The sequence below is a fragment of the Musa acuminata genome, chromosome BXJ3-6, assembly GCF_036884655.1.
Source record: "Musa acuminata AAA Group cultivar baxijiao chromosome BXJ3-6, Cavendish_Baxijiao_AAA, whole genome shotgun sequence".
Lineage (NCBI taxonomy): Eukaryota > Viridiplantae > Streptophyta > Magnoliopsida > Zingiberales > Musaceae > Musa > Musa acuminata.
Genome location: NC_088354.1, coordinates 38,112,500 through 38,140,432, shown reverse-complemented (window position 1 = coordinate 38,140,432; position 27,933 = coordinate 38,112,500). Strand labels below are relative to the sequence as shown.

Genomic DNA, 27,933 nt, shown 5'->3' with positions numbered 1-27,933 from the left:
CACAGATCACCTCTGGATGATTCCTTGTTCTTCTACAGAGAGCAGAGCATGTGGTTGGAGAGATCCAGAAGAGTCCGGCCTCGAGAGGCCTCGCTATCTCCACGTCCTCTGACACCGCCATCCGATGGCTGCGGCCATCACACCACCATTTAAAATGAGCAGCGGCGCCACCGAGATGGATTCGGGTCGCACCTCCAAAAGCCAATAAAGAACCTCGCTCCTCTCCTCTTCTCCTCCTCCTCCTCTTCCTCCCACCACCAGCAAGAAGAGCTCGTAAGAACCAAAGTGAAAACCGACAAGTGTTCATCTGATGCATACAGCAACTCTGATGTCTGGCTCTGTTGTCTGGGTTGTATCGCCCAAGGAGAGCATCAGGTGCTCGTTGCTGAACCAGTTCAGAGAGGTGAAGAGGCGGAGCTGGAGGAGAAGCAGCGTGGCGTGGAGCTTTTCTCGGCCGGCGCCCACCTCAGGGCACTCGGTGCCCGCCAGCCTGGTCGTGACGCCGCCGAGGACCTCCGAGGAGCTGGTCTACGAGGTGGTCCTCAGGCAGGCGGCGCTGGTGGGCGAGACGAAGAGGAAGAGGCCGGCGACGGTGCAGCTCCCGCCGGTTCCTCTGCGAGGGGACCTCCTTTACGAGGCGTACGAGCGGTGCGGCGAGGTCTGCGCTGAGTATGCCAAGAATTTCTACTTGGGTAGTTCTTTATCTTGGTTTGAATTTGCAATGGAATTCTAGATCTTGGATCTGCAGCTTGCTTGGCCTCATCAATATTCCTGTGGTATTCTATTAACCATGTTGACTATTTTGTCTAGCTATCAAAGCAATCCACTGATTCCAATCAGAATTTGGATCTTTTCTTATCCTTCTAACGTTGTGATATTTGATCAGCCATATATCTTCTTCCTCTCTCTCTCTCTCTCTCTCTCTCTCTCCCCTTTTTCTTCCTTGTTTTAGGGAGTCTCTGATTTCTCCTTAGAAGTTGCTTTTACTCATGTCATGTCATAAATAAGATAGAACAGTTTCCTTCATGTGATGCAGATTCATCTTAAACAGAATCTAAAGCGAGTTCTTCGGTGATCTAATTATTCTCAGGAACATTGCTTATGACTCCAGAGAGGAGAAGGGCTATTTGGGCAATCGATGGTATGCCATCCTCTTTTATGCATCTCTTCTAAGGCTCAGAATTCCTTTTCCTTCAGATGGAAAGATCTTCCGCCATTGCTATCGGCATAATTCTGTGCTTTGATGTTCAGTGTGGTGCAGAAGAACTGACGAACTTGTCGATGGACCCAATGCTTCCCACATGACACCCACTGCTCTGGATCGGTGGCAGAACAGATTGGAAGATCTATTCAATGGCCGCCCATACGATATGTATGATGCGGCTCTGTCAGACACAGTATCGAAGTTCCCAGTGGACATTCAGGTAAAGAAAGATACTGAAAACTATCAACTTTCAAAGAAACCTGAAGATGACACATATCTCATGTTGCTCCTCGTGCAGCCCTTCAAGGACATGGTAGATGGAATGAGAATGGACCTGTGGAAATCAAGATACAACAACTTCGATGAGCTCTATCTCTACTGCTACTATGTAGCTGGCACAGTGGGGCTGATGAGTGTGCCAGTGATGGGGATTGCCCCAGATTCGAAGGCCTCGACCGAGAGCGTCTACAAAGCAGCCTTGGCTCTTGGCATTGCCAATCAGCTAACCAACATACTAAGGGATGTTGGAGAAGAGTATGTTTCCCTTGCCATCTCAATTGCTCACGTTGAACATCATATTCTCTAGTGCATGAACCTAATAACTTTTGCCCGTGAAGTATCGGATTCCTTGAACTCGATCTCTTTTACTTTCACTCAGTGCTAGGAGGGGGAGAATCTACCTTCCGCAGGATGAATTGGCACAAGCTGGTCTATCAGATGATGACATCTTCAAAGGAAGAGTGACAGACGAATGGAGGAGCTTCATGAAGGGACAGATTAGGCGAGCCAGGATGTTCTTTGAGGAGGCTGAGAAGGGCATATACGAGCTGAATTCAGCTAGCAGATGGCCGGTATAAAAACAGACCTTACTTCTTCTTCTTCTTCTTTAATGTGAAATTGGGTTGTGTTATCCAACATACATCATTAAAACGTTGTTGAAGGACAAACTTATTGTCGTTCAGGTTTTGGCTTCTCTGCTGCTATATCGACAGATCCTTGACGCCATTGAAGAAAATGACTACAACAACTTCACGAGGCGTGCATATGTAGGAAAAGCAAAGAAACTGGCTTCATTGCCCATAGCATATACCAGGGCACGTCTGGGCCCTTCTAGGTTTACAGGAGCAACAAGGACATAATGTTCACTTCCTCTCTGTACTCTCTGCACAAAAATCATAACCAACTGTATCTGTAGTACCTTTGACAGTGTATATAAGAAGGTGTCATGTGATTTGCATTAGATGTACTGAAATGATAGTAACTTCAATGATTTGGAGAAGAAGAGAGTAAAAGATAATGATATTGTGCGTCAGAAGTCTGAGTCAATGTTAAAGGTTTGACTTGATTTGCATCATTACTGCTTCCTTCATCACTTTCGCGGATTCATTACAGCCCTTGGCCCCCTATGTTGGGATGAGCTACAAGGGCGCTTGGAAGAGGGAAGAAGGAATGAGAGGAGAGGCTGGTCTTCACACTGAGCATTGGCACGTGGCAGCTGGCAATTGGGATTTCAAGTCGATTTATTAGAATTGGGAGGTCAAATTACATGATTGTAAGTTTAGATTTCTTTTCAAAAATAAAATATAGTTAATATGTTATGTTAAAAATTCTAAAGCATATTAAAAATATCATAAAATTACTTAAACTGGTAGTGAATAAGATTTCCCAACCTTAGTTATTGGAATCAGAATGTAAATTGATGTCAATGGTGTCTCAAACATGAATTAATTGGCTTTCAAAAGAATGACAAGTTCAAACATCAATTACAAATACATATACAAGTCTTGAATACAGAACACTCAGCATATATAGATTTTGTGTTATGAACCCAAACTGAGCTCCTCCCCTCTTTTTCTTGCACCAACCTGCGACATGGAGGAGGAAAGAAACTATGTGATCAGTGACCTTCTTGATGTATAATGTTCAGATGCAATATGCAAAAATCACAGGTAGACTTCACAAGCAAATTAGAAGCTGATATGACACTGTTTGAAGCTAATTTGATAGATAGCGGCGTTTCCTCTCAACTGCACCGGCGGATCACACGTCTTTGGCTACGAGCTCCCCGTTGACGAGCTCCCTGTACGCCGCCACTGGCCAGATGAAGCCCCTCCACAACAGCCGGCTGGCGAGCGGGACGTCGATGATGATCTCCTTCATGGTGGGCTTCTTGTCGTCCCGGATGGCGATCAGGTAGCTCCGTCCGACCCACCCGATCCAGCCGGCGATGTAGAGGAAGAACAGGCCCGGGGTGATGAACTCGCCCCAGTGCCGCTGGTCGCCGTTGACGATGAGGTGGGGCAGACCGTCGGAGCCGCACAGGAGGCCGAACTTGCCGTAGTTCTCGAACCGGCGCTTGGTCTTCTCGATGGAGGCCTTGATGGCGAGCGCCGGCGCCGAGTCGGGCGCGTACTTGTTCAGGGAGGCCTCCAGCTTCTTGATGGACTGCTTCTCTCGCTTCGCGAAGGCCTTGGACTCCTTGCAGGGGGTGAGGCCGGAGATGTCGGCGGCCGCCGGAGGAGGGGCGGCGGCGGAGGAGACGAGGAGAGAAGAGAGCGCCAAGGCCGCGGAGAAGGTCTTGAGAGAGGAAGAGATGGAGTCTTCTCCTTGTTGTTGTTGTTGGGGTAAGGAAGAAAAGCATGAGATGGAGAAGCGAGGCTTATAGGTGACAGCTTTGGGATTTGGGGAGAGGGGTTTGGAGATGGCGGAGATGGAAGATAGAGAAGCCATTGGTGTGTACACTTCTCCTACTTCTCTTCCTCTTTTGGATCACTGAGCTGCTATCTTCCTCTCCTATAATAACACGACTGTTTCTCTAGCATTACCAGGGAGGGATAAAGAAAAGGATATGGAGTGGGATAAGGTGGGGAAGAAGAGAGTGAGTTGGAGTCCGAGGATTGGGAGAGGGAGTTGCTAAGATATTCTCGCAAGCTTGTGGTTGTGGTGAGGCCATTGAAGATCGATCTCATTGATTCCATCATCATTGATGTTTGGATTATGGTACTATCACTCTATGAAATCAGACTAACTTCAAACATAAACGACAGTAGAAATAGCAACACTCTCAGGCGAACTCTTGCTGCTAAATGAGAGAGAGAGAGAGAGGTGTTGTGACTAAGCATTCCTCTTCCTATGTTGGGCCTCCCCATTCGAGCCACCACCTTAATCTTCCTCACGTGCACCCTGTCTTCGACTGCCGCTTGGTAGACGGTCCCCTGCTTTCTGCAGTGAGAGCATTGTCCTCTTGCTGGGAGAATGGGCGCCACCTCTGGAACCTCGCCTCCCTGTCGAAGCTCTTTAGCTGCTGCTCCACCTGCTGTCGGTCGACTTTGGCCGATCACCGCCACTTCACTACTTCTCTCGTGCACTGCTACATGCTTAATCCCTGCAGTACCAACCAACCGTCGTCAGTCCTCCTCCTCCCATGGCTTCATGCACACAGACAGTGAACGAATTGTTTGGATGTCGATTAAACACAAATGGCAACATCGACAGCATCATAACAATCTGCTATTCCATCATTCATCATCGAGAATCAAGCGAACGAACAATCATGCAACAGATGTAAGAGACGTGCAGTTTCAAATTGTGCAATGTATGAATCGAATGATTACATAATTAATTATTATTTTTAGGGAGATAACTTGCAAATTATCATTCTTTTATTACAACCTAATCTATCGATTGCTTTCTTGTTGATATGGCATGTACTTCAAAAAAATTTCTATCTCTAGTTTCTCTCTCCTTGAATTTTCTCTCTCTAGATTTGTTTTCTTTTCTCAAAATTTTTCTCTTTATTTTTTCTCTCTCTAATAATATATTTTCTCTCTGTAAAATAGTCATATTTTTCTCTCTATAATGATATTTCTTTCTCTATAGATCTATTTTCTCTCTCTAACAAGATCTAATTAGGTCTCTCCATTCGATAAGATAGGTACTTGCAGCACATATTTCTCTCTCAGCAACCTCTTGGCTCTACTCTCTCTCTAACAAGATGATTGCTCTTCAAGATCTAACATGACTTGGAGAAGCAATGAATGATACGGAGGTACTAAGGGAACAATTAATAGTGATGTCAAAGTCCGGTGCCCTTCCAAAAACCCATTTGTTTAGCTTCATCAACTGACATGCCACACAAGGATAAAGCTTTTCGTTGACCGAAGCAGTAGTAGTCATTGGAGGAAGCCGAAGTGTTGTTGCAAACGTTGGGTGGTGGCGGCTGCTTGTGGCGCGCCGGGGACTGTGCCTACTTCTTCACGTTGAGGCTCTTCATCTTGGCCACCATATTCCTTGCCATATCTTTCACGGGAACGGGACGCGCCCTTACGAGTCTGGCTTCCTTGTCGACTGTGCTCCGTAGCTTCATCAGCACCGTCACAGTATCATTTTTCCGGTCCACTTGTACCTCAACAACATCTGCAGACATAATAACTCACTCGGCAGTGATTTCATTCTCTGGTAGTCTTGTGAATTACTATGACTGACATGAGAAAACACATGCACAGTGTCAAAGTCATCTATAATATAATGTTGAGGAGATCAATCAATTCCCTTGTGGCCTTTTGACTATAACGAGCTTCCTAAATTTTATATGGATTTTTGTTCCTCATTGAATTATTTTATGTTCATGAAAAAGATAAAAACTTACATTAGAGGAAACAGATATATAAAAAGTGATTGAGCGGTTTACCATGAACTCCACTTAGAGCATTATTGATAGTGTTCCCAAGATTTAGGTCAGGGATTTTAACTTTGAACGTTATTTTATGCACTCAAGAAATATTGGTTAAGAATTTTTTTTTAAAATTAAACCCTCTTTCAAATATTCAAGATATTTAAGAGATTTAAATGAGTGAATCATTTGAATCTAATGATGAAGACCGATATGAAATCTTATGATGGTGTGGAGGCGACGACGAAGACCGATATGAAATCTTACGATAGGGTGGAGGCGACGCTAAGAGACATTACGAGTATTATAGAATATAGGACATGTCCTAAAAATTAAGATATATATTCAAAATATTCTATTAATATCAAAGGATATCCATTATTAACCATTATAGAGTTGTTTATGCAGTAGTCACTGATCATAAGAAGGCCAACAAAATGTAATCTATCTTGCAGGAGAATAATAATGATCATAAATTTTTATTATTATTGGGGTCTGATGAGAGTTGGGTTGGTGTTCAGATACTGACTTTGTTAACTACATTCATGTCCTCAATATCCTTTCCCGGTATAAATTATTCCTCCATTTACAAGACTATAAGATGCATGAACAACCCAAATTGTTCTTCCTGTGGCTTTCGTAAAGTAACTCAAACCCCTCAATCTTGTTTTTCTTCTTTTTATTTTGAGAGGAGTAGTACATGTTTATGTTCCCAACATGCAGTTGGATCTGAAATCAGACAAGGAAAAATTTTCCAGTCTCCATATCCAACGAAAGGTGATAGACTCAACTGCATTTTACAGCTAAAAGGAAAGGAAAACTAGAGATTAATAATCCATGCAATCTATCAAACTTTATCTTCTTTGCATTTTTGCAGTGTATCGTATCATTAAATAATCAAATATCACCACAGACATACAAAGAAACGAATGAAGAATCTCTTAGCAGGCCATTCTTCTTCCTTGTTGATATCTCATATGTTTTCTGGCCCAGCGTTCCTCACGATGGCGGTGGTAGCGGCGGGGGGCGGCGCGGGAGCACTATTGGCCTGCACGCCGGCGTTATTCCATCTCCGCTTCACCCTTCCGCATAAGCAACAGCTGAGGCAGATCAAGTTGACGACAAATAGAGCGAACAAGAGAATAATGCACATCTCTGCTGCTGCAATCCACGCTTTCCACCGTGGATCTCATTCAACCCAAAGACAGATGACACAACTACTAAGTAACTCTTTAACTATATCATAGGCAATAATAGGACTTCATGCTACTAATAAACGGTGAAAAGGAGTGTATATGGTTTCACTTTACTCTTTACTTTTGATCACTTCGATAAATCGTGATCGATTAAAAAGTCAACAAATATTTAAAATAATAATTTAAATTCATATTATATATGTAATTCATATGTCTCATACAATATACAATATGAATTGACAATTGATAGAGTGATATCCTTTATCTACTAAAACAGAAACATATTCTTTTTTCCTAACTATCGTCTTTTATCGCATGCTCATATAATATTATTGTGTTAATGTATCGAACCAGATAGATAAAATATAAATACAATTTATATCAGAATACATGAAATCCAAGCAGTACGATCAAAAGTCAACTCAAAATATATGATTTAGAACCTTTAATCATGTTGAACCCATTAACAGAACTAACATAAGCTTATAAATCCTCAAAATGAAATGATTCAGAGGTAAAACAGATTGAACCGTCTTGAAATTTCACTTCACTAAATCGATCTTAATTTCCATGAAACCAGGTTGAATTCAGGTTAAACCGGTCTAAATTCCACGGAACCGATCTAATTTCCATCGAGCCGGTCGAAGTTACGTTGAACCTGTATGAACCAAGGTTCGGACTTAGTCGCTTAGATCGGGTCCAAGCTGAACCGGCCATGAGCTGGACCGATTCTGAACCGGTTTTTTCTTTTTCTTTTTTTCTTTCTTCAGGATAAAAATTGAATCATGAATCCGAAATTATTCAGATTAATTAAAATAAATCGTAATTGCATGGTTTAGAATAAAATTAACTATATCAATGCTAGATTATCAATCGAACCATACATTTAATTTTGTGAAGGTAATATGTTATTAAATTGCATGATCTTCAAAAATTGTTAATTTACACAAAAAAAAGGATAATTGAGCAACACAGATTAGTAGCATCCTTTCAAAATGATTCTACTAGATTAAATTTATAAATCCATTTATTTCTAGTACACAACTCAACAAATCCAATTAACTTACAAAAAAAATTAATTATCAGTCAGATTAAAATAATAACTTGAAAAATATAAAGCAAACAAAGAAACCTACCAATCTTTTTAAGGTGATGATTCTCCTCTTTCTAGCAACCTAGATCTCCCAAGCTGAAGAATCCGGTTAGATGAGAAGGGTGGGGGAGGATATACTATGGATTATATAGAGAAATTTTTTAGTAGGATTATGAATCCTAATTTTATAATTTCTAGTTATTTAGGATTCTCTTGGATTATATTTATGTTTGGAATATAATAATCTTTAAAAAATTCTGTTTTAGAAAAAAATATTATTAGAAATTTCACTAGTTACATTCTCTTCCCTTAGGATATAGTCTTTGCATTCTAGAGATATATGTTTTGAAAAATATGAATCCCAACTTTAGTCTCTTAATAACTTTTTAAAAAAATATATATAACTCTTCAACCAACTTTTAATTGGAAATAGTATCTTATAAATCCTTTAAACAATCTTTATATCTAATAATTCAAAAAATATTTCATTCATCGATATCATTAGAATATATTAATCTCTTACAAATCCCTTGGACAATCTCTGTATCTCTCTGAATTATTTATAGTAAAAATATTTCACTCTCCAATATCATTAGAATACATTAATAATTCACATTTTCTTCCAATAAAAGACTGCAAGATAGTCATTTGAATATCAAAATAGTAACTATTATTATAGGTAATTCTATTTAATGTAAATATCTATCTCAAACTGACTCTCAACATAAGCAAAACACTCTAATTTGGCCATTCAATTTTTGTATCATTCTCTCAAAGTATCCATCTATTTGAGGGTAAAATGTTATGCTAAGCCTCTAATACCTTTTATAATCTTCCCTTAAATCATAATGTCTGGTCCTACGGATATAGTACTTACTGATACTTCATGACATTGATGAACCTTCCGATTATACAACTCAGCTAACTAACAGATAATGAGACGGTTTCATAATCACCAAAATTTCATCATGAATATATATATATATATATATATATATATATATATATATATATATATATATATATATATATATATATCTTTTTCAATCGGTATTTTAGAAATAATTACATATTATTCTATATAGTTAATTGTGATCATTATTTTAGTTCTTATATTTTAAAAGGTAGTGTTGAGATCTCTATATTTATGAAAATAAAATATTTAATTTCAATTCTCCTCACATCGCTAACTTTAAAAAAAACTACACATATTATCACGTGCAAAAATAGTGCAAATGGAAAGGATAAAAATATAATTTTATTTTTTTAATTATTAAATTTATATAAACTAACATAATAGGCGATGGATGCTATGCATCACCATTTGAAATATGTTTTTAGATAGTGCAAACGCCACACTATCTTCTTTTGTATCATCTTTGTAATTTATTTATTCTCTTTTTAATGATATGCTTAAAAGTATGTTAATGGATAACCACCAAATCTAGTCATCTCATCGCATTGTGCCCTACTCCACCACTAGTAGTAGTAATTGCATCAGCAACGATGGAGTAATAGTAGCAATAGCTCCTCCAACACCGCCTACAACTCCGAAGTCCATCTCGAGATGCATGGATGCCACTCCACGCACCACCACCTTCATTCAGGCCGACACCTCTTCATTCAAATAAGTGGTGCATCTGCTCATTGGCTTCGTCGAAACCATAGTAAAGCATTGTGATGGACTATCATCGATCGCCAAAGTCATCACCAACCCAAGAGGTGGGTATTCAAGCTATATGAGCACCCTCAAGACTATCGACCCTCTAAAAACGTGTTCTCACCTCATAAGTAACCATTATGTTGCAAAGCGTGTTGGACTTTGTTATCTCTCAACCCTATCACTCCTTTGACCCCTGATCCCTTTAACCAATTGCTGCACCAGAATTATGCCATGAGGATGTCAGTCGATGCTCGTTCCATAGCGGTGAGTAAGTTGGTGCTACGGGTGAGTAAGTATAATAGGCAAGTGGCGAGCGACACATGCAATAGGTGAGCAGGATCAATAGATGCAATGGGTGACAGGCGAGTAGATTGGAAAGAGGAGGGAAATAAAAAAATCGATAAAGGAAGTTTATATAAAATTAATAATTAAAAAATAATAAAATTATATTTTAATCATTTTTATTTCACTCATTATGCACATGATAATATTACAAAACCTATAGTAGTATCACATGCACAACAGAAGAACATAAACCAAAATCTCAGAATTTTTCAAGAAAAAGAAGGTTTCATTGTTATGCGTGTAAAAATCATAAAATCAAAAAACTATATGTGTAAAGGGATATGTTATTTAGAGATATCGTATATTCCTGAAATTCTATATATCTATGGGAGAGGATGTACGAGGTCAATTATCATCCTCTGAAGTAGTGATCCATATGGTAGGGAATGCGAAGACGTTCCTCAAATCACTGTATAATCTGTATTTCCACGCGTACCACACGATAAAAAAGAGGTTGGCTCTTATTGTTATTCACATGCATAAAACATGGGCTACTGACTAAGGAGGAGAGGGAAAGAGGAGTATAGGATGTGGTAGTTAAAAGGGGTCTAGCTTATAGAGGTACTGGATCTCTATCCAACTATCAAAGCCTCTTAGATTAGTAGATTTCTACCTAATAATCTCTTATTAGCTCTTATTCATAGGGTAATTTGATATCCAATAAGATAGAGACTCTAACGGATATCTCATATTTAAACATCTACTCATCACAACACCTATCATATGTGCATGACCCTCCAGGCTCAATATCGAGCTAGTCGTGAGTCATACATAAGAACTCCTTCTAACTTAATAAATTATTATCTCTAAAATAATTCACTCGACTTATCGACTACAGACGTACTAGTCCACTACGCTGTAGTCCCCAAACGATACAAGGGAATCCAATCCATTGGACCTATCTATCCTCAGTTACCATTTATCTCTAGTCCCTTATTCATTTAATATCCCAAAGATCGTATTCTGGGTATGATGTTATCAAGCCCATACGATTTTTACTCGAGCCTCGCGTTAATTGGATTCTCCCAAAGAACTATTTCTCTCTCAATCCGAAATGACCTTGGTCAGAGATTTGACTAAGCAAGAATACATATGATATTCTTTTCATGATATTGAGAGTGGATGATCCTCTATCGACACTTGCAGGGCACATATGACTAATAGAGAACACGTATACCTTTTTTTATCGATGAAATTAATGATGTAAGAAGAATTAAGATTAAATATTTTACTTTCGTAAAAATAAATACCTCAATACTATTTTTTTTATAGTACAAAAATCATAATACTAACCATAGTTAATTATAAAAGAGATAACATATAATTAATGATGTGTTCCGCCTTTACTTACTGATAAGCCAAACACATAGGTACATATTGGAAGCCACTAATTCTATGCACAAATGTCGATAACGATGAGAGTTTGTTGATGTTAGATTTTGATTTCATCAGCTACATTTCTTGCAAATCAAGTCTATGTCCTCAATAGGCTTACTTAGTAGGTAACAGTGTCGATTCTCCCTCCACTTACAAGATTGTGAGTGAGATGCATGAACAACCAAAATTGTTGTTCCCATGATCTTAATTCCTAATTAATCAGAAAGAAAAGAAGGAAAATTAGAGGTTTATAATTCATGCAATTTATGGAACTTTATTTTCTCGCATAGTGCAGTGTATTGTATCACAAAATAACCAAACATCACAAAGAAGGGAAGAAATGAAGTTTTTAGCACACCATTCTTCTTCCTCGTTGTTATCTCATATGTTTTCTGGCCCTTCCTTCTTCACATAGGTGGGGGGAGGAGAAGACACGACGGCACCGCTAGGTGGCACGGGAGCGCCGTAGACCTGCACGCCGGCGCCGGTGAGGACGTCCTGCCTCCCCTTCGCCCTCCCGAGGAAGTAGCAGCCGACGCCGAGCAGGATGGCGAAAAAGATTAGGGGAAGGGAGAGGTCGATGACGATGCCCATCCTTGCTGCGATCCCACGCTTGCCGCTGTGGAGCTCTCTTAATGAGAAGAGAGATGATTAGAGAAGTCGGTAGATCCAACTGGAGATGGAAGATGGGGAGATGGGAGCTGGTGGAGAATATGGATACGTGGTGGGGTTGGGTTTTCGCTGTCAAAGCCTAAAGCTTGAGGAGGAAGGATGCCACCTCTCTATCTCCGGTAGAAATGGCATTCACAATTTCTTATGGCAATTTCTCAATATTAAATTTTCTTGCTTATGTTGAGATTTTAAAGTAAATCTATCCGAACCCGAACACAATCTAAAAACTTAATCGTTCGTATACCGTTCCTTTAGGATAAATTCCTTAAAAAAATATTCTAATTTTTTTATTTTTAAAAATATAGATTCCGCCATCTTTCTCTCATGGTTTTAATACTCCGCAATGATCATTTTCGCCTTTGCCTCCACCCTAAGGCCTCAACTTTACCCCGATGAAGCCTCCATCCGTAGTATCGACTCCTCATGGTTATTCTTGTCATCCATTATTTGATAGTGACTCTTGACTCCTTACTATCATTTGTGACATTCACAGTCCTATCCTCGACTTTCTCTTACTTACACGTCTCTCTCTTTTCTCCTGTTTTGTCAATAATCATCGCATCCCCTTTCTCTTTTCATTGTTATAGTAATTATCTTCGCTTGAGGAGCTCATGTCATTATCACTATTCCTCATCACCCTGACTTTGTCATCACCGTTAACATCCCCACTATTGTCACCCTTAACGACAACTAGAACCCTGATCATTATCATGCACCCCCACTCCCACTCCTCTCTCTCAAAACCCACCTATCTCCCCTCACCCCTCTATTTGTTTTTGATCTTAAGTTCTTCGACCTTAACTCCACCTTTATCGTTACTCTCAAGAGTAACAAGCCAACGTGGATCCTTAAACTATCTCTTCTTACTTATACAATGCAATTCCACAAGCAGTTCAAGTTGGCAAAAATGGCGGCGATATGACCATGGCAGGGTGGAGGTCAAGGATAATTTCATTTAAACAAAATAATAAGAGGTGCGAGAATAAAATAAAAACCAGGCGCTCTAAAATTTTTTTTAAAACTTAAGATTTTTTTTAAGGAATTTATATTTCTTTTTATCATGTGAATATTTCTTATTTCATCTTTACCCATAAAATATATCAAAATGTCTGTCTTTTCCTTATCCTCAACTAATCAAATTTTGGCATCATATAAGTGTGGTCTAATTTCATGTAGTGATGTATCTTTCGTTATCTAGACCACTCGTTATACCTAATTCTAGGTGGGCTTATGACTTGGCACGTGACGTCCACGTGAACTCCAACCTTTGTCTTCTCGGGCTTGAGATGGGTTTAAACTTGTGAGGGCCGGGCTTGGGTTTAAACTTGAATTTGGATCCGAAACGTTTTAATCCAACTAGCAAATGGACCGGGCTTGGGTTCGAAAATTGACGACGGAGCCCAATTGGCATGCGATGAACATATTATTCGAAATAGATGTCAAATCAATCTTGCATCACATTACTTATCGGACGGTTGAAGTTTCTATTTCAAGAATCTCTTCTCCCATTTCCTTTTGCTTTTGTCTTCACATGATATTAAATATTCTTCTACTATAATACTGATAGACGCTGTTGCACTACCCAATTTATGATACCTTGCTAAAGTGACACGCGTCAATTAGGCTGTCGTTAACAGATCGTACACAAAACTGCCCACTTAAGTTTAACGCCTCGCCTTAACGAACGTATCGCGATATAAATCGTAGTTCGTCTACTCGTGTACGTGTTACCCAATGCCTAGCTGCATCGTGAAGTCGGCAATTCACGTGGGACCCGGTGTTCGTCGAATCGAAAGAGAGGAGTCGGAGCGGTTAGGTAGTCAACGAAGAGGTAATGCTCATCCAATCTCGATTTGCTAGCAGGAAGAAGAACGTAAAACGGAAGGTAAAATTCCATCGCTGCCCTCACTGCGCGCCGCAATGCGGCTTATCACCAGTAGAAGTCGGACGGGTAAAACGGTAAAAAGAAACCCGGTCGCCACATCCTTAGCCAAGGGACTCGTCGTCCTCGTCGTCGTCGCCGAGGGAGCGGAGCAGCTCCGCCTCGGCCTCGGCGGAGGAGGAGGCGGCGAGGAGGCGACGGAAGAGCGGCGCTGGGCAGGGGATGCGGAGCACGCCACGCTGCTCGTAGCCGTACTCCTGCGCCGACCGGCGGAGCAGCGCCGCGAAGGCCGGCCGGCCGAGCAGCTCCGCCCGCACCTCGAACCGCTCCATCTCCTCCCCCACGCACACCGGCACGTGCCCCTCCGCAGCCGCGCCCTCCCCCCGCCGCCGCTGCTCCTTCCCCGCCCTCCGCGGCGGCGACTCGCACTGCGACGACGAGTCCGCCACCCTCGCCATCCGCCGGATCATCTGCCGCATCGCGCCCCCTTCGACGGCTCAGATCTCTGGATCGCTCTCGCGGTGGGAATCGTCGGCTGCTCCTCCTCCCCTCCCCTGCGGGTAATATTTATAGCCAAATATATCGAATATTTTAAGCTTATTCTTTTTTTATTTCCTCAAATAAGAAAACTAAAAAAAGGGACTTTAGTGGAAGGTACAATTGGGCAGTACGAGTCAGGTACACAGATAAAATGTTATGCTTCTGTCACCGTACAGCCGTTGCATCGTATTACACTGCGACGCGTGTACTTAACTTTTTGGCGACCCAAAGGACGTTTTCTACCCTCACTTTGGCCGTTTAGGACGTCACGGTTGTGGGTCCCTTGCTTCCATTCCCGATCATCACAAGGGTAGGAAAGCTGGTAACACACCGACCGGCAAACGAAGCAGCGCTCCGCGGTCCGCTGTCTCGCGGTAAGGCCTCAAGTGGAGTGGGCGCACTGCGTGGCGTCCACCAACTGGTCTTTATGTCTCACGGCGATTTACCATCATTCTTATCGGTGGAAATGCCGGGGCCCACTGTGGGCCCGCAAGTAGGTGCGCGAACATGCCCGTTCACAGGGCAAGTAGGTGAGGCGGGTAAAAAAGGTGGGAATAGTAGCGGTTTTGGGTAAACGCTTGAAGCATAATACACGTCAATTATGCTCTTCTTTTCTTCTTTCATTTTAATTATCCTTTTTTTTTCCCCACAAAGAGAGAGAGAGAGAGAGAGAGATTGCGAACAATAGAAGCCACGTTGATGGCATTTAATCCGACGTCCTCCGTATCACAGCGACAGAACACCTAATGGGTTGATGGGTAACACCAAATCCTATCTCAAAAACACACACACACACATATGTAATTGGCAATGTTAATTAGAATAGGCATGTTTGGTCCTTTATTCCTTTGGTTCTAACGTGTGTGGGTGCACCTAATCCTCGAGTTGTATGATGGTACAAAAGTTGACTCCCGACCTACTTTGACGCTTTGTGTCACGGGATTAGATTCGTGCTACTTCAAGTACGCCAACCCGACAACATGATACATCAAGATATATGGTAGAATACATGATGGAGTGATTCAGGAAATAATACTACTATCTCCACCTTTTCCTCTTTTGTTGTTTGTTTCTTGTAGTGTCTGTGAAGCATACTTTATTGGAGGACCCATCGCATACTTCCATGCTCGTAATCTGTCCCATCAACGTATGTCCACATGCAAGAAGGATTAAGTACGTTCATGTCTTACTTATCAAACCTCCTGATCTCATCAAGATAAATCATGTGTATCCATGACATATACACCAAGCTTGACGTGGGATTCCACCGGCTGCAGGCTTTAGCTGGTCTTTCGCGAGGATACACGTTGAAGTGAGACGAAGCTTTCGCACGCGCGCACCAACTTGCATATGTCTCCACGTAAATCCCCACCACCATGTGAAGAAGCCCTGTAAAATACAAAGAGAAAGAGATAGCAGTACGTACGTACGCAGCCAAGAAGGGTTACGTTTGTTTGGGTCCTTCACATTCGAATCTGGAATCTATCAACCATAAAGATAGATCCGCGATTAACAGCAAGCAGCGTGGAAGAGAGAGAGACAGAGAGAGAGAGGAGAGGGTAATGGAAGGGTGGGGTTGTAATAGTATTCTTTTTGCCCGAAACCGTACGTTTTCCGGATCACGGGCGTACCTTTTGATGGCTCGTCTTTTCCAAGCTAGACCAGCTTTTGTAGCGTGTCGGAGACCGGCAAATGAAGTGCGACGGTGACGAGGCAGTGTGTGATTTTGCCGCTCGTGCAGCGGACCAAATCTACGCGGCAAGATCTCGCGAGCTACCGGATTACCCGAATCTTTGTCGGGTGTGACATGTGACACATGTCTCCGATCATTTTGCCTAACACCACTTAATTAAGCAAAACACAATTAAAATCTAGAGTAGGAATCGTTATCGAGCAGACAGAATGATTTGATTAGTCCAACGTATGTTATTTTTTCTTATTCGGAGCATGAAATCTTGGGCGATTATAAATATTTAATGTCTATTATTCGTTTTTTTGTGGAAAAATATGTCAACATATGCGTTAAAATTGTAGAAGAGATGTGAAATGTTTATAGTTTTATCCGTCCTCAGAAAGCATGAGGAAATGGATCATTGTTACTTGAATGAATACAAAGGAATGAGGACAACTGTGGGCTCTACAGCAATGATGAGGAAAGGGACTGTTGATCTAAGGTATGAAGCGTCACAAAGTAGTCCAAGTTTAGGTTTATGAGTGGACCAGTAGATGGTAGTTGTACTACTGCAATCACAAGCAGCTGGTGAACAGGGACAAAGTGCCTGTGTCATCTTCATATATACACACACAATTATTACCTATCTACATTCACTATAAATAATGAGAGACTTGGATTTTTAATCACTTAGATTAATGCTCCAAGCATTGGAATGTTGCCTCTTTGGACACTTCATATCAAGCTGTATCTCAGAAGATGAAAATAAGTCTTGTTTGTTGAAAGATATATAAATTCTTATCTCAGTTTATGGTGTTTAAAGGATAGAAATTTTCTTTATTGGCAGTTCAAGTCAAGCTTCAACTTATGGAACATGAATTAGACTGGTTGTGAGAAAGGAATAGTATAAAGAGGATAGCTTCCACCCATACTTCAATTGACATGGGTAGAAAAGAGTGGTTCATCACCAAGTGGTCACCCTCTCTCTCTCTCTCTCTCTCTCGTGCCAAGTTAAAGTGACAGAAGAGGAAGCCATGGGTGAGGTATGCATGGTCCTCCACCTAGGCCAGAATATTCCTCACATCATCTCGTGTTGCATCCATGCCTTAATGGAGTAGAGGAAGACCTGCCAACCCTATTCAGCTATCAAGTGTGGGCCAAGTATGGGCCGAGCTAGCCGTGTGGCTTGAGCTTGCATACAAGTTTGTGTTTACATGTGAGTTGTTTAATGGGTAATCGTGTCAAACTATATATCGAGTCTGATCCAGAACGATTGAGTGATATAGATAGAGTAAATATTTGATATTTTAAATTATTCTGATGATCAGAATGTTTCTCTTACCAATTTTATATTGGAAGGCGAGCCCGAGCACTAGTGGAGAACGAAAAAAATATATTTTTGAAGTCAAACACGAGCCAATCACATGGAAGTTATTCATAGAAAAGTTAAACGATAAATATTTCTCGGATTGCATTAGAGAGTAGAGGAATTGGAGTTATTGAATCTCCTCTAAGAAAACTTGACGGTAGTAAAGTATGAATCTTCGTATTTACCACTCATATAATTGATTATGAAACTTGAAAAGCAAATAAATTTGAAAGTGGATTCATTTTAAATCATACAAGTAGTTGCAAGGATATTTCTTAGTGCAACTAATTAAATCCCTGTGAATTGGTACATGTAGGGTCCGTTGTAACCTAAAACTAAGGTACATGCAAGCATCAAAATAGTTGCATATGCATACGTCAATTACACGTAGAACTATGACATAAGATTTCTCCCTCCCTTCTAGATATGATACGCTATCTCAGACGCACAAAGTTTCGGTCATCCAAAATAACACAATGTGACGCACACGTGTGCTTAGCCTTTTGCCCTTGGAATCTTCCTCGAACGACATATCATAACATGTTTACATAGACTGGTCGACGGAGGAGAAAAAAAGGGTCAACGCGTCACGGGGAAATCGAACAAACGAAGGATCAATCGAGTGGCGTTTAAGAATGGAAGCTTGACTTTCGCACGTGCAACTCACGTGTGGATCAGGGCCATTGTGAGGTCCCGTGCGAAACGTGTTCTCCCACTGTGTGAATGGATAGGAACACCCCAGAAATACTTGTTTGACTAAGCTTCTTGTCTAATTTTCTATTCCAATTTAGGTAAGGGGTCTCATCAGTCACTTCGTTGGCCCCCACAAATCGGTCAAACATGACGAACGCATCCATTCGACCTTGTTGTCACCCTTCGCCACTTGATAATCCTAACACATTGGTCTCTCTCCAGAATCTCTCAGCCGGCAATTGTAGACCAGATCTTAGTCCAACAACCATCACTAGCTTACATGTTTAGACTGTGATCTTTGATTAGTTTATAGATCGATCAAAATATACTTGCCCATTCTTGCTCTCCTCCTCCCTTCTATATATACATACACAACTCGCTTTGGAGGAAGCGCCTCATCATCCGCAGACTTTGCTCATCGAGCTGAAGAGCACGAGAGACAGAAGCCATGGGGTGGGGGAGGAAGGAGAGCGGGTCGTCGCCGATGCTGGACCGCCTGCTGAGCGGCAAAGAGGAGTGGGCCGAAGAGAAGATCCCCAAGGGGTACGTGCCGATGCTGGTGGGGGACGAGGAAGACCAGCCGGAGCGGTTCCTGGTCCACGTGAAGCTGCTCAATGACCGCCGCTTCGTAGCGTTGATGGAGATGGCCGCCGGCGAGTTCGGATACAACCAGCAAGGCATCATTCGGATGCCCTGCAACGCCCGGCACTTCCAGAGAATGGTGGATGTCATCTCCAAGACCAGATGATGCACCCACTTGTTGTTCTCTCGGATTAATTATTCTGATCCACTCTTACTCTCTTTACCTTCCAGTGTGGAAGAATTCTTCTCATTCTTTGTACTGTATTTTATATTATTTTTAGGACCCACAGAAGGAAAAGGTTGGCAGACAAACACTGATAAAAAATTGAAGATTCTGACTGGTTTAATCGATAAAGATGTGGATTTCATGCACTTACCATTAATTAGATGATGATAGGGAAACTGGCAACTAACCTCGTCACTTTGATGAGGAAGCTAGCTAAGCAAAGGCACTGGCAACTCACGCTAATCCTCTGCAGCCGTCGGCAGCAAAAATAGTTTGTCGGCCCCTCCCGATCTCAACTCACGAAAAAGGGACAACAAGGCTCACTCTTCGTCTTCGCCTGGTAGCGTCTTCAACCACAACTAAGGAAAGACCTGCACACATGCAATAAAACCAGACGACATGACTCAATATCCCTACTCCTCCTTCTGGACGAATAACACAGGTAGCCATCCCCTGCCTGTCCTAGACATACCAAGAGCCATGACAAAACATATCATCATGAGCATCCTATCTTGATGCTGTCCTTCGGAGGATGTGCTCATCAACTACCATCGTCAATGATTTCTAAACAGGATAAGGGACACCCTAATCCATTGTTGGTGTTACGCCATCAACCACTCAGATATAAAACCCAAGCCCCCAGGCCAAACAGGGGCAAGCAAACTCTTCTAAGCTCTACTAAACCCCCTTCACTAACTTGAGTGTCGGAGGGGTCAGGTCGGGACATCCTCTTGATACTGATTGCTTATGCAGGTCCTTGACGTGCCTAAAGAGCACATCGGGGTGATGCTAAACACTTCCAACAATGCAAGACGCATCTCGGGACGACCCCGAGTTTTCTTCAATAGACAAACCACACATCAAGACAACCACGAGCCATACACCGTGAGCCAGCAATACATCGAGAGTCCACCTGCTATCTCGACTACTCGCACGGGACACACCCCCATCTTAGCATGGGCTCCTAAGACATATCTATGCCTTTGGGTTCGAACTAGACCATGTTACCTCTCCGGTCAACGGCACAAAGTTAACATCAGATCTATGGCAGTCTAACCTATCAAAACCTTATCTCGATGTACATTAATCCGATAGAGACCAAATCTTCAAGATGAAAGAATAATCAATTAAAATTGCTTGCATCGTATGTTAGTATAAACCATGTTTTCCTTTATGTTTCTACACAAATTGTAAGAATGCAATGTGGGGAAAGAGTATAGATGGAAACTGATGCTTGCGTGCAGGATTTTGACTGCTAGTCTTCGATTACGCCCCGTGGGATTCTTCATGAACAAAGTTGGGGCCACGGGAGAAACGTGCTCGTGGCCACATTCCACCACGAGGACCATTACTATTGATCTCTGATTGATTTCGACACAAGATACCAATTTCTACCAGCCAAATACCATGACTTCATTGATCATATAGATATCTTGATGACTCGGAATACAAGACTCTCGTCTCTGTGCGATCTAGGAAGCATCAAGCAAAACTGGAGTTAGATTTGATCAAAATTCATAGATTAATTAATCATATAATTGATTATATACACAAAAAAATATTATTTTTTATGACTATTATGATAAATTTTGATTATCGAATATGGTGTAATTTATCTGATTTTTGTAGGTAAAGGAGTTTTTTTTATGAGATAATGTGAGACAAAAATAATGAAGTAGACGATATTCTCTTATCTTATTTTTCACTTTTGTTGAAAATATTCATATGGGTAAGATGAAAAGAGATGCAGTAATCATTAAAAGAGTTGGGTTACATATATTAAATTTAACTCATAACTTAGAATTGGTATATGACTTGATATATGTTATTTTTATAAAATTTCTGACATGATAGTAAAGCTAGGTGGATAAAAATTTGATCCGAATGAGTCAAAAAAAAAAAAAGATAAAAAAGGGATTGAGCTAATCAAGCAATGGTTTGAATGAATAAAAATGACTCGTACCACTACGAGTAAATGTGAATGAATGAAATGTCAAAAAAGACTAATTTTGAAGTCTGAACTCTTAAAAGTAAGCCGAAGACCATAAACCTATACATAAATAAAAGAAGATTTGACCCATAACTTAAAAGTTTAAACTTTTATATTAAATTAATGTTTGAATTGATATATGTTCACCCTAGTCAGAATGATTTAGATTAGCCATTCTAAAATTTCTTATAATTTTAATCCATTCTTGTGAAGATTAAATTTCTTATAAATTTGAGAGACTGTTTCATATGGTATAGATTTTATAATTACAAATCTAATTAGAAAATATTAACTACTTTGATATCAACCTCCGGAAGTTAACTCCATAGTTGATACCAAATTCCAGCTAATCATATCACGTACAGATTTATTTCAACTCACTTCAACATCAAAAAGTCTGTGTTCAGAAGAATCGAGCTTCCCACGCAGCTTCTACTTGCTTGGTGGCCACTCCACAGCGTTAGCCAACCCCACTTTTGCATAAGACCGGCGACTCAGCTGAAAACTTTGACCACGTATTCTCCAAAATCCACCGTTAGATTTGCGACTTAGATTCTGGTTTTTGATCCGTCTCAGAACCTTACAACCCACTTGTCTTACTCCTTCCTGCACCATAACTCTCACTAGAGACTGCTATCTCGTACAGAGAAGCACATCTAGTGAAATCTCTCGCTGCTGAATTCGTCCGCGTCGTCCAACTTAAAGGAACAGTAAGCCATGCGCTAGAGGAGGAAGGAAACCAGTCTTCCGTGTTCTACGATCGTTTGCTCAGAACCGAAGGGGACGACGACGACGACAAAGAAGAAGAAGCGAATCTTTTCAACGCCACCTCGCTTCCCGGTTGTTGCTTTGTTCAACTATGCTGTGTCATGACAAGGGAGAGTTCGATCGTATCAGATGTGGACCGAACGGAACACTCCAATCCAAATGACAGTGATATAAGAGAGAGAAGAGTCTCGGATCGTAATTGTTTCAGTCTATTTGGGTGTATAATAATGCAACAAGTATTTTCATGTATTAGATAATGTGTGTACTATATATTTATTGCTTGACTTTAACGTCCGACCTATTGAGAATGTGTACAGTATGCTTTAATAAGATGTCTCCTCAAGACATATATTGAAGGGACACGTCAAATCAAACCGATTCAATAACCTCAACCATCTCTCACATCAATCTACAGAAAGAATACCTACCTACCATAAACTGCTACTGCATATTTTCTTTTATGTTTGATATAAATTTTTTCATAAAATTCACGTTTTGACAGGGATAATGCTGATATTACTAGCTCCCTCTCTTCACGTAAGCCTAGAAAACACCACCTACGTACTGGCATAAGAGCCACCTACTTCCTGCAATCTTTAGCACGAGGTCACAATGCTTGTCTTAGACCACCCAAAATAGATCCACAAAACCCTCTCCTGGCATCACATTCGAGAATGCGACCACACCCCGTCATTAATGGTTGATAGTATGGTCATGCTTAACAAGCCTTCCTTTTGGACGATTAACAAAGGGACCACGCTCTGCCTAACCCAAAAGAGTGAGGGGTCAAGCCGAAGAAGTCACCTCAACAGTCTACCCTAGGCGGCTCCCTTAGGAGCACATGCCAACAAGCCAATGCCTCTTCCATACAAGCGTTTATGTATAAAAGCTGAGCCCCAGGCCAAACAAGGATAAGCGAGCGAGAGCTATACATTCTTGTACTTACATTGTTAACCTCCCTCTTCGTTTTTCAGACTTAAGCATATTGTATAAGAGGTCAAGTTGGGACACCCTCCATATAGGCCTGTTGTATAGACATAGCCCAAAGGCACAGCTAGGGGGCTACCTAGTCGAGGAGGAGTACATAGCTCTCCAACTAAGCTTCACTACTCGGAGACTAAGTCGCTCCCAGCGAATTGCTTCTCCATATAGATTCTTTCGTTATTCTCGTAACATCTGCTCTCTATGTTAGCCAAGAGGAGTCATCATAAGAGATAGTCTTTGTATTCACCGGGTCTATTCACCGGTAGATAGTCTTTGTATTAACAAGTTTTAGGCTTCTTATGTTTTTTATAAAAGTTTATAGCAAAATTGTGAAACTCCAATTTAGCAGGGCGATCATAAAAAAGCTATCATCAATCTGTAAATTACTATTGATTTTAGTGATATGTATCAATTGGCACAGATCTTGTGGGATTGATAAGATTAACGGTTGGGATCGGGCCATCCTCTTATGTCCCTAACGACAAATTGGACTGTCTTTTCGACATTTGTTGACTACATCTTACCCACGGTCAAAGTTGAATAGATTCGTTAAGAGTTCCGCTTTCCATCACCACCATCAATTACGACCTCTCATCCCATGCCAAAAGTTTCTTCTACTGCGCTGCAATATTATATCCCAAAGAAAGAAGCGAATCAATGATTGATGAGACTCTCGAGACACTGCCTTCCACATGGTTCATTGGATTCACGGCCTACGCAGTTCTCGGAAATGTAGCTTGAAGTGACTCCATGGCGTGCACCGTGGACCAGCTACCAGGTAACATTAGACCGGAGACTTCATGGCTGAAGAAAATGGACCACATTTTGGTTCAAATTCTACATGCTAATTGATTGGGCTCCAATCTTTGATCGGTCAGAGCAACTTCCAAACCAGTCGTGGATATATATTGCATATATTGCTCTCTTTGGAGGTCGCAGCTCATCGTAGGCAGGCAGAGTACCACTACATCTGCAACCTTTGCCTTCAACGGTATGCTCTGCAAAGCAATGGCGCGGAGGAGGAAGGAGACCAAGCCTTCGACGTTATATGATCCTCTGCTGAGCATCAGAAAGAGGTGGTTCGGGAAGCAGACTCCGAGAGGCTACGTGCCGGTGCTCGTCGGAGACGGGGAGGAGGAAGAAGCGGCAGAGAGATTCCTGGTGCATGTGGATCTCTTCAACGACGCCCGCTTCACGGCGTTGCTGGAGATGGCCGCCGAGGAGTTCGGGTACACGCAGCGAGGGGTCATCAGGATCCCATTCAACGCCAGACACTTCGAGAAGATGGTCGATGTGGTCTCCAAGGCCAGATGACGACCATTTCTTGCTCGACTGTAAGGTTATGTTGTGCATCATTTAGGATTTGTTGTCAGATGAAGAAAAAGAACAGCAGCGAGTTTACTCCCTTTCTTCTTCCCTATTCCCCGATGGCTGTGTACATATATTTCTATAGCAACAGTACGTAGATAGAGAAATTAATGGCTTAAGCATACACGAAGAAAGGCACTCACATCAAGGAAGAGCTACAATGACTTAAAAGAGTGGGAAACCTTAGTATGTCTAATTCAAGTTTGAACTTTCTCAGAAGATGAAGTTGCCAATGCTGAGCAGGAATTTCTTCTTCTCTGAAATAAACAATTACAATCTGAACATGTTGTTGATGAAATCCTTTCAAAGCAGCTCATTATAATCATCTTCTCACCTCCAGAAAAATTTATACTCGATATATGACACCTGACGCCCAGAATAAGATGCATATATCATCATCAACCACAATAGCAATTATATATACAAGATTGCTTCACCCATTTGAGGACATCTGCTTCCAACAAACACTTGATTAATACATACAAATAGGACAGCAATCGGAATCCGAAGATCTCAAGAAAATTACAGTCCCGGGGGTCATTAGTGCGACTGATGAAACTTCATGGCACCGCAATCTCTCAATTTGATGTGCTGAGTGAGTTTCTGAGAACATCAAGGTCCAGTTCTGAGGGATCAGCTGCCTGAATCTTAAATTGAATTCCATCCAGCACTATCTTCATTTGATTCTTGGAGGTTGCATACAGCATCTCAGGCCGAATTGGAATGAGATCCGATATGTAAGAAGAACAAACAACAATCATACTTGCAGAAATTTGTGGACAGCGATTAGTTGTATGCCTGACTGAGAACGGAAGAGAATGGTGGCCTAAGAAGGCATTAACAATTAGCTATTTCGCATTCAGTAACAAATGATATCAACACTGTTGTCTTCTGGTATAAAGCATTTTACAAGATGCATTTGGACATGCTAATGATAGTGATGTAGCAATTGAATCTTGAATTACCACAAGACTAATTGTTTGCTTCCCATTGTGCCTTGTAGATTCAGAAAGAAATCAGTGTACTTAGAACAATCAAGACAATATCCAACCAACTCATTCATTCATAAAGATCTGCTCTTTAAGAAAAATAAGCACTCTGATTTCTACTCATAAACATGATAAGCTAAAATATCATTGGCTTCTATCAGAATAAAAGAAAATATGCAAAAAAAAGTTAGAGATGCCTGGTGTTGGGGAACGAATGTGCCGTGGCTGATGAGTCAGCACGGCTTGGTCCATGGGTCGATGTCAGGAGCCTCCTACCGGCTGAGCTAGTTGTCGGAGCCGACTAGATCCTCGAGTCGGGGGGTGGGTTAATCGATGACTCGCCATGGGGACGTCGGTCCACAACTCCCGAGGTTGGGCTGCCTTCCTGCAAAAATGACTTTTGTCGGGTGATCCCCGACTTTAGCCCCTCCGACGAGCAAGTCAGTAGTCTCTCCTTTTTTTTCCCCCCTTTTAGAGGTCGGGATGTAGGTCTTTATGCTGCCATAAGAGGGTCAGTTGTACGTGGATTGGCATGGTGGACACAGCACGACATCAGTACGAATTCTGACTCGGCGTGCGGGGCGTTGTCGTCCCGGGATTGTCGGGACCAGACATGTCGAATAGTGTCTTGGAGGTACGAGTTCTAACATAGCGTGTGGCATCAGCTGTGAAGTGTCCTGGGGGCATGCCTTATCACCTAGTACTGAGCCCGATACCTAAAGCAATCTACCATCTGAACTATTTACCATCAGTCTGAAGGAAGCTTAGCAAGACAAAATAATATGTGGCTTTAAACATTTCATTGCTCAACATGAATGACTGTGTCAATGACAATCGATGCCATCTTAATGTTCAGATTAGTCGACAACAAGCACATATCGAATAGATTAAGGAACTAAAGACAAATCAAACATTAAATGCAATGCTTCTGTAACTCAAACTGCACACAGCTCTCATCATGTTCTTCTTCTAGTTTCCTCTCTCCCTCTGCTCCACTAGTTGTTAGATGTTTCTTCTTCTATACTTGCTGTATCTATAGCCCAAATAATCGGGCCTAAAACAGAGCTGCTGAACGAAGGCAATACACGAAAAAGAGACTGCGATAGTAGAGACTAATGCTGCCAGCATCAGTCCATTATGTAGACGAGGTGCAAGTAGCAGGGCAATGTTCAGACACCCGAGAGCTCTGTTTTGCAGCATCGAAAACAAGATCAAGAAGGCAATAGATGGAAAAGATCACATATTTTCTCAGCAGAATTCATTGATTTTGTTGCGATTATTCCGAACTGGATGGAAATCATTCACAGAAAATGACCCGATGAAAGCTATGTTGCATCCAAGATTAAGATGAGCACGAGTTCTCACCATCTTTCACTAGCAAGTGAGAAACAATAATAATAATAGTTATAGTAATAGCATGTAAAGATGTTTTCCAAATTGGGACTATGTTTATCAAATTAATTTAACCAAATTGAGACATGATGTGCATCGTTTGATCCCTTAGTTGCACCGTTGATCTGCATCGAAGAAGTCACCCTTAATCTCACTGTGCGCAGTCGTGTTCACAGTTGAAGCTCCTCCTCCAAATAGGCCAACCATCCATCGTCTTCGATCTCCCTTGTCGCCTTCTCCTCAGAGGTCGTCGCAGTACTGCGGTGAACTCCTTCCGCCATTGGACCCACGTAAGGAGGAACAAAGAAGGAAAACTCATCCATAACTCCTCCCCATACTTGTAGTTCGATAGAACAGTCTTGGATGCACCTATTCTTCGTCTCATCATGCGGCCCGCTGCAAGTTACGCGAGGTGCTACGTGTGACTCCGACGAGGAGATGCACGACGACGACGAGGAGGATTCGTTGATGGATTCTTGCTTGTGGTCTTGTTCGTCGCCGACCTTACCGCATGAACTGTGAGCGCGCGAAGAACCCGTCTGTTTTGCCCCCAAGCGCCGTTTTAGATGCGTGTTCCAAAGATTCTTGATCTCGTTGTCGGTTCTTCCGGGAAGGCAAGAGGCGATCTTGGACCATCTGATCCGGGATTTTGGTGCTGCATGAGTTCAAGTATAGGCTGGACAGAGTGACGCAAGGAAAGGCTACCTGTTCCCCAGTTGTCGTTGAAGCCTGATGATGGTCTCCACTTCCTCCTCTGTGAAGTTTCCTCGCTTGATGTCGGGGCGAAGGTAGTTGATCCATCTCAGCCGGCAGCTCTTCCCGCATCGAAGCAAACCTACAGGAATCCAAGTCCACCTCCTACATCAGGCTAACATGCGACAGAAGGTGCACGGTACTGTGTGCTCAACCTGCTTGTTTAGGGAGAGCTCGCCAGTTTCCACGGCCATGCTTGTGGATGAAGGCTACAAGCTTGGTGTCCTCCTCCGATGTCCAAGTCCCCTTGTTTAGCCCCACCTTATCGCAGCACGGAGCTCGTCCTCGCCCCATCTCAAGGTCTCCAACGCTTGATCTGAATGCCAACCCACACGCATAGACCTATGTATACATCGAGAGAGCAACGTGAAACACGAGACTAAGAACCTCTCTGAATCATGGATATCCTGTTTTAACGACATGTATTTGCCACCGAAGGCCAGTCATCGTCGAACTTCGATAAGAAGCATCACGACTGACTGAGGGTATCAACACGAAGCACT

At 41.8% G+C, this 27,933-nt stretch overlaps 5 protein-coding genes across 6 annotated transcripts; 2 read left to right on the top strand and 3 right to left on the bottom strand.

The window, feature by feature from the left end:
- Positions 1 to 328: 328 nt before the first annotated feature.
- On the top strand, positions 329 to 2,444 carry LOC135641246 (phytoene synthase 2, chloroplastic-like). Of its 2 annotated transcripts, XM_065156481.1 has the most exons (6): positions 329 to 692; positions 1,091 to 1,141; positions 1,252 to 1,424; positions 1,503 to 1,738; positions 1,863 to 2,055; positions 2,167 to 2,444. In XM_065156481.1, exons 1-6 carry the CDS (start codon positions 329 to 331, stop codon positions 2,341 to 2,343), a joined length of 1,194 nt encoding a protein of 397 aa, XP_065012553.1. In that variant the 3' UTR covers positions 2,344 to 2,444. The 2 variants fall into 2 exon arrangements, with proteins under 2 accessions (XP_065012553.1, XP_065012552.1); XM_065156480.1 differs by having other exon boundaries at positions 1,252 to 1,738.
- A 469-nt stretch (positions 2,445 to 2,913) lies between these two features.
- LOC135641247 (photosystem I reaction center subunit III, chloroplastic-like) lies at positions 2,914 to 4,032 on the bottom strand. Its single transcript, XM_065156482.1, has one exon. It carries the CDS (start codon positions 3,932 to 3,934, stop codon positions 3,245 to 3,247), a length of 690 nt encoding a protein of 229 aa, XP_065012554.1. The 5' UTR covers positions 3,935 to 4,032; the 3' UTR covers positions 2,914 to 3,244.
- Positions 4,033 to 14,096: 10,064 nt separating this feature from the next.
- On the bottom strand, positions 14,097 to 14,649 carry LOC135639762 (auxin-responsive protein SAUR71-like). Its single transcript, XM_065153651.1, has one exon. It carries the CDS (start codon positions 14,581 to 14,583, stop codon positions 14,209 to 14,211), a length of 375 nt encoding a protein of 124 aa, XP_065009723.1. The 5' UTR covers positions 14,584 to 14,649; the 3' UTR covers positions 14,097 to 14,208.
- A 9,287-nt stretch (positions 14,650 to 23,936) lies between these two features.
- On the top strand, positions 23,937 to 24,242 carry LOC135641464 (auxin-responsive protein SAUR71-like). The gene has a single exon (XM_065156826.1). The coding sequence runs from the start codon at positions 23,937 to 23,939 to the stop codon at positions 24,240 to 24,242; it is 306 nt and encodes a 101-aa protein (XP_065012898.1).
- Positions 24,243 to 26,628: 2,386 nt separating this feature from the next.
- Positions 26,629 to 27,883, bottom strand: LOC135640336 (myb-related protein Zm1-like). The gene is made up of 3 exons (XM_065154662.1): positions 27,586 to 27,883; positions 27,383 to 27,512; positions 26,629 to 27,313 (listed from the first exon to the last, which is right to left on the bottom strand). The coding sequence occupies exons 1-3, from the start codon at positions 27,722 to 27,724 to the stop codon at positions 26,848 to 26,850; spliced, it is 735 nt and encodes a 244-aa protein (XP_065010734.1). The 5' UTR covers positions 27,725 to 27,883; the 3' UTR covers positions 26,629 to 26,847.
- Positions 27,884 to 27,933: the final 50 nt, after the last annotated feature.

Coding starts and splice junctions, on each gene's coding strand:
- LOC135639762 (XM_065153651.1), bottom strand. CDS start 14,583: ATGCGGCAGATGATCCGGCGGATGGCGAGGGTGGCGGACTCGTCGTCG.
- LOC135641464 (XM_065156826.1), top strand. CDS start 23,937: ATGGCGCGGAGGAGGAAGGAGACCAAGCCTTCGACGTTATATGATCCT.
- LOC135641247 (XM_065156482.1), bottom strand. CDS start 3,934: ATGGCTTCTCTATCTTCCATCTCCGCCATCTCCAAACCCCTCTCCCCA.
- LOC135641246 (XM_065156480.1), top strand. CDS start 329: ATGTCTGGCTCTGTTGTCTGGGTTGTATCGCCCAAGGAGAGCATCAGG. Junction 693..1,090: donor TGCCAAGAATTTCTACTTGG/GTAGTTCTTTAT, acceptor AATTATTCTCAG/GAACATTGCTTATGACTCCA. Junction 1,142..1,251: donor GGCTATTTGGGCAATCGATG/GTATGCCATCCT, acceptor TTTGATGTTCAG/TGTGGTGCAGAAGAACTGAC.
- LOC135640336 (XM_065154662.1), bottom strand. CDS start 27,724: ATGGGGCGAGGACGAGCTCCGTGCTGCGATAAGGTGGGGCTAAACAAG. Junction 27,513..27,585: donor AGCTCTCCCTAAACAAGCAG/GTTGAGCACACA, acceptor GGATTCCTGTAG/GTTTGCTTCGATGCGGGAAG. Junction 27,314..27,382: donor CAACGACAACTGGGGAACAG/GTAGCCTTTCCT, acceptor ATCCCGGATCAG/ATGGTCCAAGATCGCCTCTT.